At 42.2% G+C, this 14,568-nt stretch overlaps 1 protein-coding gene across 1 annotated transcript in view; it reads right to left on the minus strand.

Annotated features, from left to right (window-relative positions):
- baz2a (bromodomain adjacent to zinc finger domain, 2A) overlaps window positions 1–14,568 on the minus strand; it is a 135,398-nt gene that overhangs the window by 15,044 nt on the left and 105,786 nt on the right. Inside the window, exons 22-23 of the mRNA XM_060936667.1 lie at window positions 1,815–1,975; window positions 215–501 (exon numbers count right to left, since the gene is read on the minus strand). Coding sequence (XP_060792650.1) covers window positions 215–501; window positions 1,815–1,975 — 448 coding nt within the window. The remainder of the gene's footprint in view (window positions 1–214; window positions 502–1,814; window positions 1,976–14,568) is intronic.

A 14,568-nucleotide genomic window follows, 5' to 3' on the forward strand; every position in this document is an offset into this window, starting at 1 on the left:
TTGTTTGCTTGGTGTCACTATTATTATTAAAAGTATCTTCTGCGCTTACATTCGTCTCCAGTCCATCCCTGACAGTAACCAGACTCACAATACACTCCGACCACTGTTTAGTCTCGTCGACTGGGTTTACGGGTAAACAAAACACGGGACTGAACAACTTCATAAAAACATGTAAAATGCTAATTTTCCCGTCATTATTTCACATGTATCTGACCTGATGGTGTCCATAGCAATCTCCTCTCCTTCAGGTGGGGATGAGAGAGGAGCTAAGCGCATCACCTCAGAAAGATTCCACAGTGGCCCCTTGAGGTAGCGCCGCTCAATATTCCTCTCCAGGTTGGTAAGGCGCATAATGGCCAGATCCAGGGGGTTTGTGGGTATACGCAAGAGGTCCCACCACTCTTTTTTGCTCTTCACTATCCAGTCTTCTCTGGGGTCCACGTCATGTTCATAATATTGCAGGTCTTCCCTGGTAGAGTCGGGCTCTGGAGCAGTGAAAAGCTGAACAAGGTTTTTTTTTTTTTTAAAAAAAAAGGAAGATAGAGAAAACAGGAATAGCAAACAACAGATTAAGCTAAGGAATGTGTAAAGCATCTTAGGTGGTGTTTACATTAGACCGTATCAGCGGATCATCAGATTAACGTTTTTAAAATGATTCGCGTGCACACAGCAACGCCAATACACGGATATGCTCGGCTCCGCAGGCATCCTGCTCTCCAACTCACTCCGCCCTGAACAGCGAGTGCCCTCTGGAGGGTGCGTACTCCGGCCCTGCGCAGCTCACAGACCGCGCGAGTGAAGCGCACGAGCAGTGATTCGGGACAAATAGCAGGAAGTGAAAGTCCGCGCCGTTTTTCAGCAGTCGCGTCACATGACCAACGCGGCATGACCAACACCAGCGAATCAGGAAGGTGGATGTCACAGTGACGTTGTCCAATGACGACGTCAGCTAGAGCTCAGCACAGCGTTTCCTCGTTCCTCAATGTTTACACAGCACCGGATCAGATACGTAATGGGTTGAATACGTGGGCCCTGGCGGATTCAAGTTGTTCCGCCTGTGGAGTCGTTTCCCGGCGTTTTAATGTGAACGGACAGTGCATCCGCGACGAAAACGAGACGGATACGGTCTAATGTAAACACCACCTTAGCCAACTTAAACTACCTACAATGTTTATTAATGACTGACAATATATTTTGTTACACAATGAAGAGATCCATATAATAAAATAAATAACTAAATGAAGAATTTACGGAGATATTAAGGATACGTTCCTCCCGTCCAAGTACTTTAGAACCGGGACAATCGGAGATGGGCTCAATCAACATGAAACACTGGTTAGTTTTTCCTGGGCATCTCGAAATATTTTACAGCATTTCTGTGGCATCTTTATAACTGCTAAGGCAGTATATCTGTCAGTGTTTAAACTGTAACATCGCTGGACTTCAATGTCTCCATACCTGAAATCCTGCAAACGATGATTCACTGGCACGGTCAGTATCGCCGAGTCCAAACAAGGGACTGATTTTTGAATATCAAGTGTGGACATTACAATGCGATGACTAATCTAAGAGGCGAAAAGCACACAGCTCCTAATACTGCTCAGTATCAGCGACCCAGTATACCAAGAGTATGTTGATTTAAATGATGCCGATCAAATGGGGGTGGAAATAATCTACAGTCCACAAACTTTTAAATCTGACTCACCAGGAGCCCTGGAGGGAAAATGCTGTCTAGCAGCAGCAAGAACGAAAGCTCAAATTAACGTTCAATAGGTTCTCTCTGGCTTTTTACTCACACCCTTCCCCCCCCTCACCTTAAGCTGCAGATCAGCTCCCACCACCCTGTGCTCCAGATCCTCCACCATCTGCAGGATGCTAATATCAATCTGCATGGCACTCTTCTGCCCTACCCATGGCTGCTTCATCGCCTCCAGCAAGGGTCCATCATCCTCCACTTTCAGTTGAAACATGGGATCTGATATACACAAAAGTAAAAACAAATAAAAAGGGAAAAAAAGTAGGAATGTGAATGGAGAAAAACAACTCCAACTTAAAAAAAAATTTCAAAGTATGGACCATCAATAGTGCAATGCGTTTAATTATGACTGTTCACACTGCAAGGCTTATTGGTTAATTTTTCCATGAGAGTTCCAACTTTCCACAGTAAATCAATACATAATACATGAATTTTGAACAAAATTAGCAAGAAAACCCATTCTTACTATAAATTCTCTCATCTCATTATCTCTAGCCGCTTTATCCTTCTACAGGGTCGCAGGCAAGCTGGAGCCTATCCCAGCTGACTACGGGCGAAAGGCGGGGTACACCCTGGACAAGTCGCCAGGTCATCACAGGGCTGACACATAGACACAGACAACCATTCACACCTACGGTCAATTTAGAGTCACCAGTTAACCTAACCTGCATGTCTTTGGACTGTGGGGGAAACCGGAGCACCCGGAGGAAACCCACGCGGACACGGGGAGAACATGCAAACTCCACACAGAAAGACCCTCGCCGGCCACGGGGCTCGAACCCAGGACCTTCTTGCTGTGAGGTGACAGCGCTAACCACTACACCACCGTGCCGCCCCACTATAAATTATGAATCCAAAAAATATATATATCCTGGTTCGGAGAACTTCATACACCCACCCACACACAACAACAATAACGTGTCGGACACTTAATTGTGTTGGCGTTAGAATGCACGGTTCCTGCTGGCACTCGTCGTTGATGAATATAATCCATCAGTGATGAAGAGAAAATTACTAGCAGTTGTCACAGTGATGAATGTAGCTGTCGTATTTATTGTAAGTCATCTTTTCCAGAAATCCCTCCACAAATCCTTCCGTTTGCCGAAATTTAACCCCAGTGAAGAGAGGACAGGAAGCCAGAGTGTAAACAGTGAACACGTGCTGGTGACCAATAAAAATCAATTACACAATGACCACATGAGCGCCAAACTTTTGGCCAAATCGCAGTGTGTCTTAAAGTGCATATGACGGGTAAATTCAGGAGCAAGATCAATGCAATTCTCCTATTTTATATTAAACTTTGGTCAAGTATCTGTCTCATTCTGCATTCTCTGCAATTTTTTTACCTTGCGCAATACCAGAAAAATTCAGTTGAAATCGAGCCATTTGAGGCAAATTGGTCCGCCTCTGAAAAAACTTGGCATTTGGATTTCCCGGCAAACACTGATTTTCGTGACGTCGCGTACGGGACGCCTCCCTCTGAATCCTACGTCAGCGCTGGTTTGTTTATGAGAAAACGACCTGGTGGCTTTCTGCAAATTTCAAGGTTATCGCGTAATTATTAAAATGGTTAACAGATGTATTGTAGGAGGGTGTAGCAACACCAATCTTGATGGGATTAGTACTCATCGTTTTCCAAATGAGAGAGAAATGGGAGCGCTTGGTCTACACAGGCTGTGCACTGAAACCGTGCAAAGCTCGTGCAGCCTGCTGGCGCTTCCGCAGGTAACGTCACGATTCTGGCTCCAGACTCCCTTGGGATTTTTCCAGATGCGTTTTGTTTCATTTTTTTCTGCTGTAGACAGATGGCCTTGTGCAAAATTACCCTTCTGGATGAGTGTGTAAAGGGACATACTTTCATATATAAAAAAATCCGAAATTGGTCCAGAATATGCCCTTTAATCGGCCTGGTGTGGTGGTGTAATTATCTCTGCGTGAACCAAACAATGGCGCAGTCTAAACTGGTGAAGTTTTTTGGGTGGGCTTCTTCAAGCACTGAAGATGACTTAAGGGCCGAAATAGCCACGGGGGAGGCACACTCAGAGCCCTGACCGTCCCCGAGCACATTGGACAGTGTCAGTAATACAGGGCTCGGTGTAATTTAAAATAAATACACACACAAACAAACAAACCCCCACCAAAGTGAAAGTGCAGCAGGCAAGCATCAGATTGGCTCTATGTTTCGGGGGGCATGGCGTGTTGAGTCCCTGCGGTGGACGTATGATGAGAAACGCCGTCTCATTCTGTATTCGGTTTGTAAATTGACAGTAAATTCAGATTCCTTTCAGCTTCCTTCACTGTTGGTTGGTCCAAGACTCTTCTCAACTCTGTTCAATTGTAAATCAAGTTGTGTGTTGAAGTAAACGGTAAAGTGAGTCCCAATATCTCTTCTGAATAATTCCCTGATGAAATATCCTTAAGTCAGCTCAAACTAAAGTTGTTTATTTTAGCTTGGTGGTGTACAGGGCGCCCAAAATCAAGTCTCTCTTATTAGAGGCTGGAGTGGAGCCCAAATTTTATATGTAATGGAGAGGCCTAGCTGTATCTGTACAAATACTTCAATTGTGCTTGTTTGGTTGGTATAAACCTGTATTAAAGGGGCACTGAAGTCATTTTTAAACTTGTTTTATTTCCTAATTAACGTGTTATTCAATTACGTTTTCAGTTTTAGTAACCTTATATCGTGACTCATATTGGCAACTAATTGCAATTAAATATTATACTTATCGGCCTATTCGTTTTTTAGCCATGTCGAATTTAGTTCGTTTGGTCCACGGCAGGCGTCGCTTATCCGCGTGATCTTCACGAGACTTGTGCGTGTCAGCCAGGTGTCAGTGCCGCCATTTTGAAAACTGTTTTCCAAAAGAAATATTGCACAAAAACGAGTTTAAATGACGATTACTGCCTACTTTCTTCAAACTTTCCCGACTGCTATCAAAAACAAAACTTCCGGCTTGATTACGTCAGCATTCGAAAGAAAGAGCGCGCGCGCGTCTTTTGACGACCTGTGTCCGAAATCACTCCCTACTCACTATATACGCTACAAAAAATTGAAAACTGAATTTGAGGACAAAATTACTTTATATTAGTGAAATAATCTTGCTGCATGGACAGATATTTTTACTTGATAAGACATCTTAGAATAAGTCGGTTGCAATCTAGAACTAGGTTTAATAATCTCAGAATTGGTGTCATATTCTTCTCATAGGAAATGCTTAACTATTTTCAAGATATTTTCACTGGCTAAGATATCATTTTTTGCAGTGTAGGGCACTATATAGTGGGGACGCCATTTTGTAGTGCTGTCCGCGCTGAAAGAAATCAAATTAAAAGTCTCAAATCTGATTTAATAAAAGGCAGCAGCAAAGAAGAAAGTATTCAGCCTTGATAAAAAAAAAAAAAAAACTGAACGATGCAGGTACAACCCCGATTCCAAAAAAGTTGGGACAAAGTACAAATTGTAAATAAAAACGGAATGCAATAATTTACAAATCTCAAAAACTGATATTGTATTCACAATAGAACATAGACAACATATCAAATGTTGAAAGTGAGACATTTTGAAATTTCATGCCAAATATTGGCTCATTTGAAATTTCATGACAGCAACACATCTCAAAAAAGTTGGGACAGGGGCAATAAGAGGCTGGAAAAGTTAAAAGGTACAAAAAAGGAACAGCTGGAGGACCAAATTGCAACTCATTAGGTCAACTGGCAATAGGTCATTAACATGACTGGGTATAAAAAGTATGACTGGCTCTCAGAAGTAAAGATGGGAAGAGGATCACCAATCCCCTTAATTCTGCGCCGACAAATAGTGGAGCAATATCAGAAAGGAGTTCGACAGTGTAAAATTGCAAAGAGTTTGAACATATCATCATCTACAGTGCCTAATATCATCAAAAGATTCAGAGAATCTGGAAGAATCTCTGTGCGTAAGGGTCAAGGCCGGAAAACCATACTGGGTGCCCGTGATCTTCGGGCCCTTAGACGGCACTGCATCACATACAGGCATGCTTCTGTATTGGAAATCACAAAATGGGCTCAGGAATATTTCCAGAGAACATTATCTGTGAACACAATTCACCGTGCCATCCACCGTTGCCAGCTAAAACTCTATAGTTCAAAGAAGAAGCCGTATCTAAACATGATCCAGAAGCGCAGACGTCTTCTCTGGGCCAAGGCTCATTTAAAATGGACTGTGGCAAAGTGGAAAACTGTTCTGTGGTCAGACGAATCAAAATTTGAAGTTCTTTATGGAAATCAGGGACGCCGTGTCATTCGGACTAAAGAGGAGAAGGACGACCCAAGTTGTTATCAGCGCTCAGTTCAGAAGCCTGCATCTCTGATGGTATGGGGTTGCATTAGTGCGTGCGGCATGGGCAGCTTACACATCTGGAAAGACACCATCAATGCTGAAAGGTATATCCAGGTTCTAGAGCAACATATGCTCCCATCCAGACGACGTCTCTTTCAGGGAAGACCTTGCATTTTCCAACATGACAATGCCAAACCACATACTGCATCAATTACAGCATCATGGCTGCGTAGAAGAAGGGTCCGGGTACTGAACTGGCCAGCCTGCAGTCCAGATCTTTCACCCATAGAAAACATTTGGCGCATCATAAAACGGAAGATATGACAAAAAAGACCTAAGACAGTTGAGCAACTAGAATCCCACAGACAAGAATGGGTTAACATTCCTATCCCTAAACTTGAGCAACTTGTCTCCTCAGTCCCCAGACGTTTACAGACTGTTGTAAAGAGAAAAGGGGATGTCTCACAGTGGGAAACATGGCCTTGTCCCAACTTTTTTGAGATGTGTTGTTGTCATGAAATTTAAAATCACCTAATTTTTCTCTTTAAATGATACATTTTCTCAGTTTAAACATTTGACGTGTCATCTATGTTCTATTCTGAATAAAATATGGAATTTTGAAACTTCCACATCATTGCATTCCGTTTTTACTTACAATTTGTACTTTGTCCCAACTTTTTTGGAATCGGGGTTGTACTTTGTATTTATTAATGTAGGAAATACGCTCAGTATAATATGGATTTATCACAAAAACACATGCATGCATTTATTATTTTGAAAACCCACCAGCCGACTGATCTGGCACATTTTAATTGTGCGACAGTAATGATGTAAATACCGGCGTGACAGACTAGTGTCCAAAATCATTTTTTTCCTCTATATAGTAATTCCCCTATTTCAGTGATACCAGCTAAGCCACTTAAAAAAAAAAGTAGAAAAAGGCATTACTCATATCAATAGGGAGTAGTGAACGAGTGAGCAATTTCGGACATGGAACGTTGGCAGATGTCGGTCACTTTGATTCCTGCTGTATGTTTTACTTCCGTCCTACGATGTCTCGCACAGGTCTCAACGAATCTCGTTTACGGCCGTTGCTTTGACATATGGACTGATATATTACATACAGTAAATCCTCTAATACTGGCCTGTATTCCATTACTGGCCGGGACTCTAATATTGGCCGGTCTCGCTGTCGGAGGAGGTAAATAATGGCCGGACTCTAATACAGGCCGGGGCTATAACCAACGATGTTTCTGAGATCACAGTGGCCTTACACAATCGTTCCGATCTGAAAGACAATTGTGATCAGTGGCGCTGCCAGGCGTATGGCCGTATGCACTAGGCGTACCTTGGGGAGAGAGATATTTTTTTTTAATTATAATTATTACCTGAATGCTTTGGCAATGCAACATAATTTGAGAAAGAGAGAGAGAGACGTGTGTGTGCCGGCGCATTTGTGAGCTTCAGGAGTGGGCGGAGTGTGTGTGACCAAGAAAGCTCATTGGTCAATGCAGATATACTTTTCTTGCACCACTGAGATTCTCTCCAGTTTTGAGAAACGGAGACAGACAATCGTCAGTAGTCAGAGCTTGTGCGAGAATTTATTGAGAAGCGAGTCAAAAATGAGTAAACGAACCCTGAAACAAACGAGCTTGTTTCAGACTTTTACGAAAAAGTCCAAAAGCAGTGATCCAGGGGTGTCATCTGCTTGCCAGTCCTCTCCAGTATCAGCTAGTAACACGGAACCGGCAGCTTCCACTCCTCCGCAACCGAGCAGCAGTACGCTGCAGCTGGATGCGAGCTCAGTTCCTTTGAGGGAATTGCCTTCATCTACCTCTGAGTTTGAAACTAGCCATACATCCAGTGAATTTCATATAAGAACACCTACATCTCCCCATGTCCCTTACGATCAGAAGTAGATGGTTGCTCCACCTTGCTGACAAATGAGCCATCAGATAGCTTTACTAATGAGCCACGAGTCAGCCCGCTATCACTGACATCAGATTTATCAGACATAGGTAAACTTCAACCAGATGCCTTAAAATGTGCACCAGACTCTGTAAAGCTCAATGTCCTACAGAACCGCTTCAAACCAGACAGAGGGTGGGTGGCTCCTTCTACTCTGATTTTCGGTAAACTCAGAAAAATACCCGAGGAGTTTTTCAGCGAGTCTCTGTACCCCACGTTGCGCTACAGTGTGTGTCAGAGTCGTGCGTGCGGTAGTGCTGAGCAAGTTCACTAGATTCTAATCGAGGCTATAAAGAGTTTATTGTTTATTGTCGTGTGTAGTTCACATATGTTGTTCAAATATCAGCTTGTGTTCATGGAAGGCTATTGTTCAATTTCAAGTTAAAGTTCTATCGTTGTTTTGTGTATAAGCCTATAGATCGACTCTTCATAGAAACTGCAGCACGCAGTTTATAGGTTCAAATAGACACAAAATCTCGTTTTTATTCATTCCACTGGTAGTCTGTTTTGCTCAAATAGAAATAGAGGCCTGCCTCTAATTCTGGCCTCCTTCCAATAATGGCCTGGACCAAGATGCACTTGAGTGAAATAAAGGCCCCGGCCTATATTAGAGGATTTACGGTAGCATATTTCAAAAACACTCAAAACTTGCTATAGCAGTGACCACACAGCTATCAAAAATGCATTCCGATATTTAATAAAATGAGATTTAAAAAATTGCCTTCAGTTCTCCTTTAAATCCACTTTGATAAGTCAGTAACCAAGGAAGAAATGCAGACCAAGTAAAGAAAAAGTGAATACTTCTTTGACTCGATTTTTCACGGAAAAAAGTGGAGAATGTTTTTCAGAACCCTGAAATGGATTTTAGTAAGCCAATTAACTGGTATGCATAAATAACATATGATCATTTCAGAATCAGGAATATGCAGGTATAGGGAAACACTGATGAAAATGAGCAGAAGAAAGTGCAACTCTTTGATAATTTTGTCAACAAATAACAGCATTTTATAAGGGATATTCCATCACTGGCAGAATATCAATAAAAATAAATAAGCTTTTTTTTTTCTCGGTCCAAATCCTGCGCTTTGATTGGTTGGCGAGCGGGTTCGTATCCTACGGTACGGACCCCAGTTATGGACCTCTGGCAACTCGCTCGTTCACAACAAAAAAACATAGTAGCATTTTTTGTCAACATTTATCCTTTTTTAAATAAGATTTATTTATAAGATTATCAAAAATCTTATAAATTTTTTACAGCATGGATAGTGATAACGACAGTGTTCACAGCGAAAGCGAGTTCGACTACCCTGAGGAAGAAGAAATAAAATAAAACATTTCAAAAGAAAGCTAAAAACCTCTAACTGTTGCTAACGCCGAGCAAAAACATGGCTGAATCCTGAATGACTCAATTTTGTATAAATAGGGGACTACATAGGCGGCAAAATGCAGTATTTTTCCTGCCATGGAAGTGCACTTGTATACTGAGGAGGAAGCAATTTGCATTACAGCCGTGAATGAGGATTCAAAATGGCGGCTCGGCTCGGTTTTCCCCTTCGGGCGCTCTCGTTTCCTGTTAGAATTTGGTAAAGAAAAAAATAAATATTATTTACCAGCTTAAGGTTGGTCCGTATGGTGAAATACCGTGCCCTCGGCCTTGAATACTGACCTCGGCCCAGAGGGCCTCGCTCAGTACTTTCAAGACCTCGGTCACGGTATTTTATGATACGGACCTCCCAGCTGGTAAATAACATTTGTTTTCAGCGATACCAGCTAAGCCACTAAAAAAAAGGGTCGAAAACGGCATTGCTCATACTAAACACATCTGTCAAAACAACTTTTATCTCCTTCCCATATCTAACCGAGACGCATGAACAAGAGAATAAACATTTCTGTGAATGCCTACAACTCAGCCATCATATGCTCTAAAATAATCTAAACAATAAATACATTAGACTTCCCCATGTTGGCATCAGAACTTCAATCTCTCATCTACTAAAGTCCTATCCTAAATATATAAAATAATATCCAAACCAAACCTTACAACTGCTATACCATATAAAAGAAACGTCAACAATCACACAAAGAGATGCTTTTTTTTTTTAAAACAGATTTTAGAGAACACATCCTACATAAAGACACCAGTCTACACCTGATACACAGGAAATAATTCCTAGGACTTACTACACAGATGTTGAAAATGGGCTACATGAAATACAACATCTGTGCACATTGCACATAAAATAAATAGACAAACGCATACAAACCATACGGGACTTTACACATGTTAAACACTTCTGGAAACAAAGCACTAAGGAATTATCACATCGACTAAGGCCATGTACACACGTAGCCGGGTATTTTTAAAACCGAACATTTCCCCCCCTCCGTTTATAAAAATGTTTTATCCACACCACCTCGTCTTCGAAAAAAATCCCTTCCACACATAACCGCACATCTGCGTTTTCAATCACATTCATAAGCATTCCAAACCTGTAGATGGCATTATTTCCCCAAATCCTCCCCCCTAATCACATCAGAATAGCCCTCTGTTGGCGTCACTTCCGCCTAAACATAAAACATGGCGCCAAGCTCGTTCGTCTGGACAGACTCGGAGACAGAATTGCTTCTAAACACGATTTTGGAGTATAAACTTCAAAAGACGCAAGAAAACATTGATTGGGAATCTTGTCAGTAGTTGGGCTTCTAAAATTAAACATGTAAATAGCACCTGCACAATAATTAACGCTTTCAAGGCACTACTCCGATCCATTACTCTTTGTCCATGCTTAATCTGGCTTCTGCAGTAAACAAACGTCGCACGTTTGACGTCAGGGCAGATTTGTCGTCATTTTTTTGGCGCAGATTGTGACGTTCTAAAACGCAAAACTCCGGTTATCTCTGTCTACACGAAAAGGCATACACGGAGTTTTCAAAAATCTTCACTTTGCCCGGAGTTTTTTTTTTTTTAAATATTCGTTTTTGATGTGTTTTCATGTGGATGACAGGCCAAAACGTAGAAAAATATCTTCAATTTAGCAGATACCCGGCTACGTGTGGACGGGGTCTAAATCATACCATCCCACTCTCCCCATTACTCTGCCTACTCAGATACGTGTGAAATCAACATTACTAAAGGCACCACAGTTTTCTTACAGCATTAAAGCTGTGCTGCCTTTCAGATTTTCCAAGCGTCGGCCATAAAAAGAACTTTCCCTGACACCCAATTATTTTTGTTTAGTGGACCGAAAGCTATTGAATTTGAATCACAGACTTTCAATTTTTTTTATTTTTTAGCTTTTTTTAATAGAACCATTAATGAATTTAGAATAAGTTCTCCGCCATTTTTTCTTGTTTCACCGTGGTGCAATACAAGATACTACGTCATGCATCACGTGGTAGGCTTTCCCCGTTCATGCAAGGCATTGTGGGATACAAATTTGCAACAGGAGAGAAAAATGGAGGAAGTCAGTGTGCGAATGAAACGTGAAAGATCGACTACAGTAACAGAAAGCGAGAAGAAAAGACGTCATGTTGCGAAGAAAAAGAAACGCAGGACCAAATTAATAAATATATGCGGTCAGCGAGCACCTCAATGTGATCAGCTGTTTGTTTAGTGACAGAATGATGGAACGGTCAGTGCACGGCCAAGGTAAACCTGCGCATGCGCACACGGACTTCCTCTGTCTGCTGACTATGTGAAGATGGCGATTTCATGCACATTATTTGCCCAGGAATCCCCTCAAATTAAATAACTTCCCAGCTACAGAATGGCCAGATACACACACACATTTTTTTAGATATTACAGAAGTAAACATATTACAATGACCAAATTTCAGACGGAACTAAATTTCACCGATTTTATGAAATCAAAACGCCGTCTACTTTGAACCATCGCCAAGAAAACCATACTAATAAACTGGAAATCAAAGAGCATTTTCACACATCGGAAAATCTTAATTGAGTACATACTGTAATAGTAAAAAACTCTGCCTCAAGAAAATTATCAAACTATCAAATCCAACTCAAGTTGGACAACATTAAATCACACGGAACAGCTAACAGATTTACTCCAGCCATGCCACAAAACCAAAACCATACCACACACAGCACAAGCATCTCATCTCATTATCTCTAGCCGCTTTATCCTGTTCTACAGGGTCGCAGGCAAGCTGGAGCCTATCCCAGCTGACTACGGGTGAAAGGCGGGGTACACCCTGGACAAGTCGCCAGGTCATCACAGGGCTGACACATAGACACAGACAACCATTCACACTCACATTCACACCTACGGTCAATTTAGAGTCACCAGTTAACCTAACCTGCATGTCTTTGGACTGTGGGGGAAACCGGAGCACCCGGAGGAAACCCACGCGGACACGGGGAGAACATGCAAACTCCACACAGAAAGGCCCTCGCCGGCCCCGGGGCTTGAACCCGGACCTTCTTGCTGTGAGGCGACAGTGCTAACCACTACACCACCGTGCCACCCCACAGCACAAGCATAATCTTCATAAACACATGCAACTACAAATTACACACACACACTACACAAAAACCAGAAAGATGGTAGTGCACATTTTGTTTCAACTGTTATTACAAATCACTACCCTTTTTATTCTTCCTCTTACTTTTTCATTCCGCTCCCCCATATTCACCTTCTGCGGTAAACTTATTTACAATCTCCCCCTTCTTAAGAGGCCTTAGAGGATCCAATATCTGTCAATATCTCAGGGGGAGGGGAGGGTCATTATCCGCTGGCCAAACAATGTTTGGTGGGGGACGTAGAAATCCACCCGCCCACCCGTCCGTCACGTTTTCGTTTCTGGGCCATATCTTTAAAACTACCGAAGATATCTTCATGAAACTTTGTATACATAATCAAGCAACATGTGAACTGGTGCCTTTTGCCATTTTAGATTTTTTGAAAAAAATTATTTTTCAAATTTTTACATAAAAAATTGATTTCAACTTAGTTTCTAAGAGCAAATGTTCATTTCCGGAGCATATATCCAAAAAACTGTTCATGATACGGATTTGAAACTCGGTATACATGTTAACAACGTGATATAGATGTGTCTTTTCATACTAAGAAATTTGAGAAAATTTTAAATGTTTCCATGGAAACAATTTCAGACTTGGTCTCTCAGGTTCGCAGGCCCGGCGCCAGGAACAGTTTACTAAGGGGGCAATTAGAAATCGCAAGGGGGCAAATATTTTTCATATAGTGTGTAGTAGTGATGGCGGTCTGACAACGTATTTCAAACAATTAACTACGCCAACCACAAAACCACGGCCCCGAAGGTTGCTTTAGTCCGGGAAAATCATGTGACACATTACCAGGGCAGTTGCGCTTTATCAACACCCGTGCCCACCTGTTAACCCTCCCCTCCGATTTTCTCACAGACACGCGGTACAACCAGAAAGATGCCAAACATAAAACAACACACACACAAACCTACAGGCAAGTCCTTTAAATTTAAAATGCATACAAATAGTTCCGCGGCATGAAAACAAAACATCAATGCAAGTCTAAGGTACTTGGCTCGGCGGCCAAAATCATAATTTAAAAAAATCAACAGACCCCGCGGCTGCACCAGTAATAGCCTTCCTGACTTGCACCGAGTCAACGCTAACCACTTAATCCGCGATCCCAGTTTAGGCATGTAGGGGACAAAACACTCTGAAGTGATGAATTTTCACCCCCGCTGCATGGGGGGTGACGTCAACAACACATATTCTTAGGACATTTGCGCACAAAGCAAATTATTAATACGTCTATAATACATTACATTTTCATAAGAAAACAATTAAGTGATCTGAGTCTCCGCTGAGGGGGTGGGGCTGTAGCCACAAGGGGCGACGCCCCCTTTCGCCCCCCCACGGCGCCGGGCCTGCAGGTTCGTCTTAGGGGTAGGTTTTGTTTCTGGAGCAGAACTTGAAAGCTATGAGTGGTATGGTCTTGAAAGTTGGTATCTGTGTTGATTAAGTAATGTACATGTGCCTTCTGATACTAAGAAATGTGAGAAAGTGTCATTTTTAGCTCATGTGGACCAAAGGTCCAGTGGGCTTATGCCATGGGCTGCTGAGGTCAGTCAGTGCGTTTACATGCACATAGAGAGAATCGAATTTCTGCCGTTGCTCGACTGAAATCGAAGTTCAAAATGCCATGTATACACCTTAATTCGGCTGAAATTGAACCGAACTTGATTTCTCGGAATCGAGCTGCACGACCTAGTTTATGCGATTTCTGCTGAGCTACTTAGTGCATGTATACCCTATCGAGCTAGTAGTCGAGCTACTTACTGCCCCTTCCGGAAGTGAAGAGTGACGAGACCACAAGCGGGAAACACAACAGCCTCGGTCGGCATGACAACAGTAGTAGCGAGCAGCAGAAGAGGTCAGGAGGAATAAACGAAGAAGAGAAAATGGTGAGCAGAAACGTGCACTTCTGGAGCGATGAGGAGACAGAGTTCATGCTCATTCAGCTTAAGGAGTTGAATATATTAAAATTCATGGACGGGAGAA

The sequence above is a fragment of the Neoarius graeffei genome, chromosome 13 (genome assembly GCF_027579695.1).
Source record: "Neoarius graeffei isolate fNeoGra1 chromosome 13, fNeoGra1.pri, whole genome shotgun sequence".
NCBI classification, from domain to species: Eukaryota; Metazoa; Chordata; class Actinopteri; order Siluriformes; family Ariidae; genus Neoarius; species Neoarius graeffei.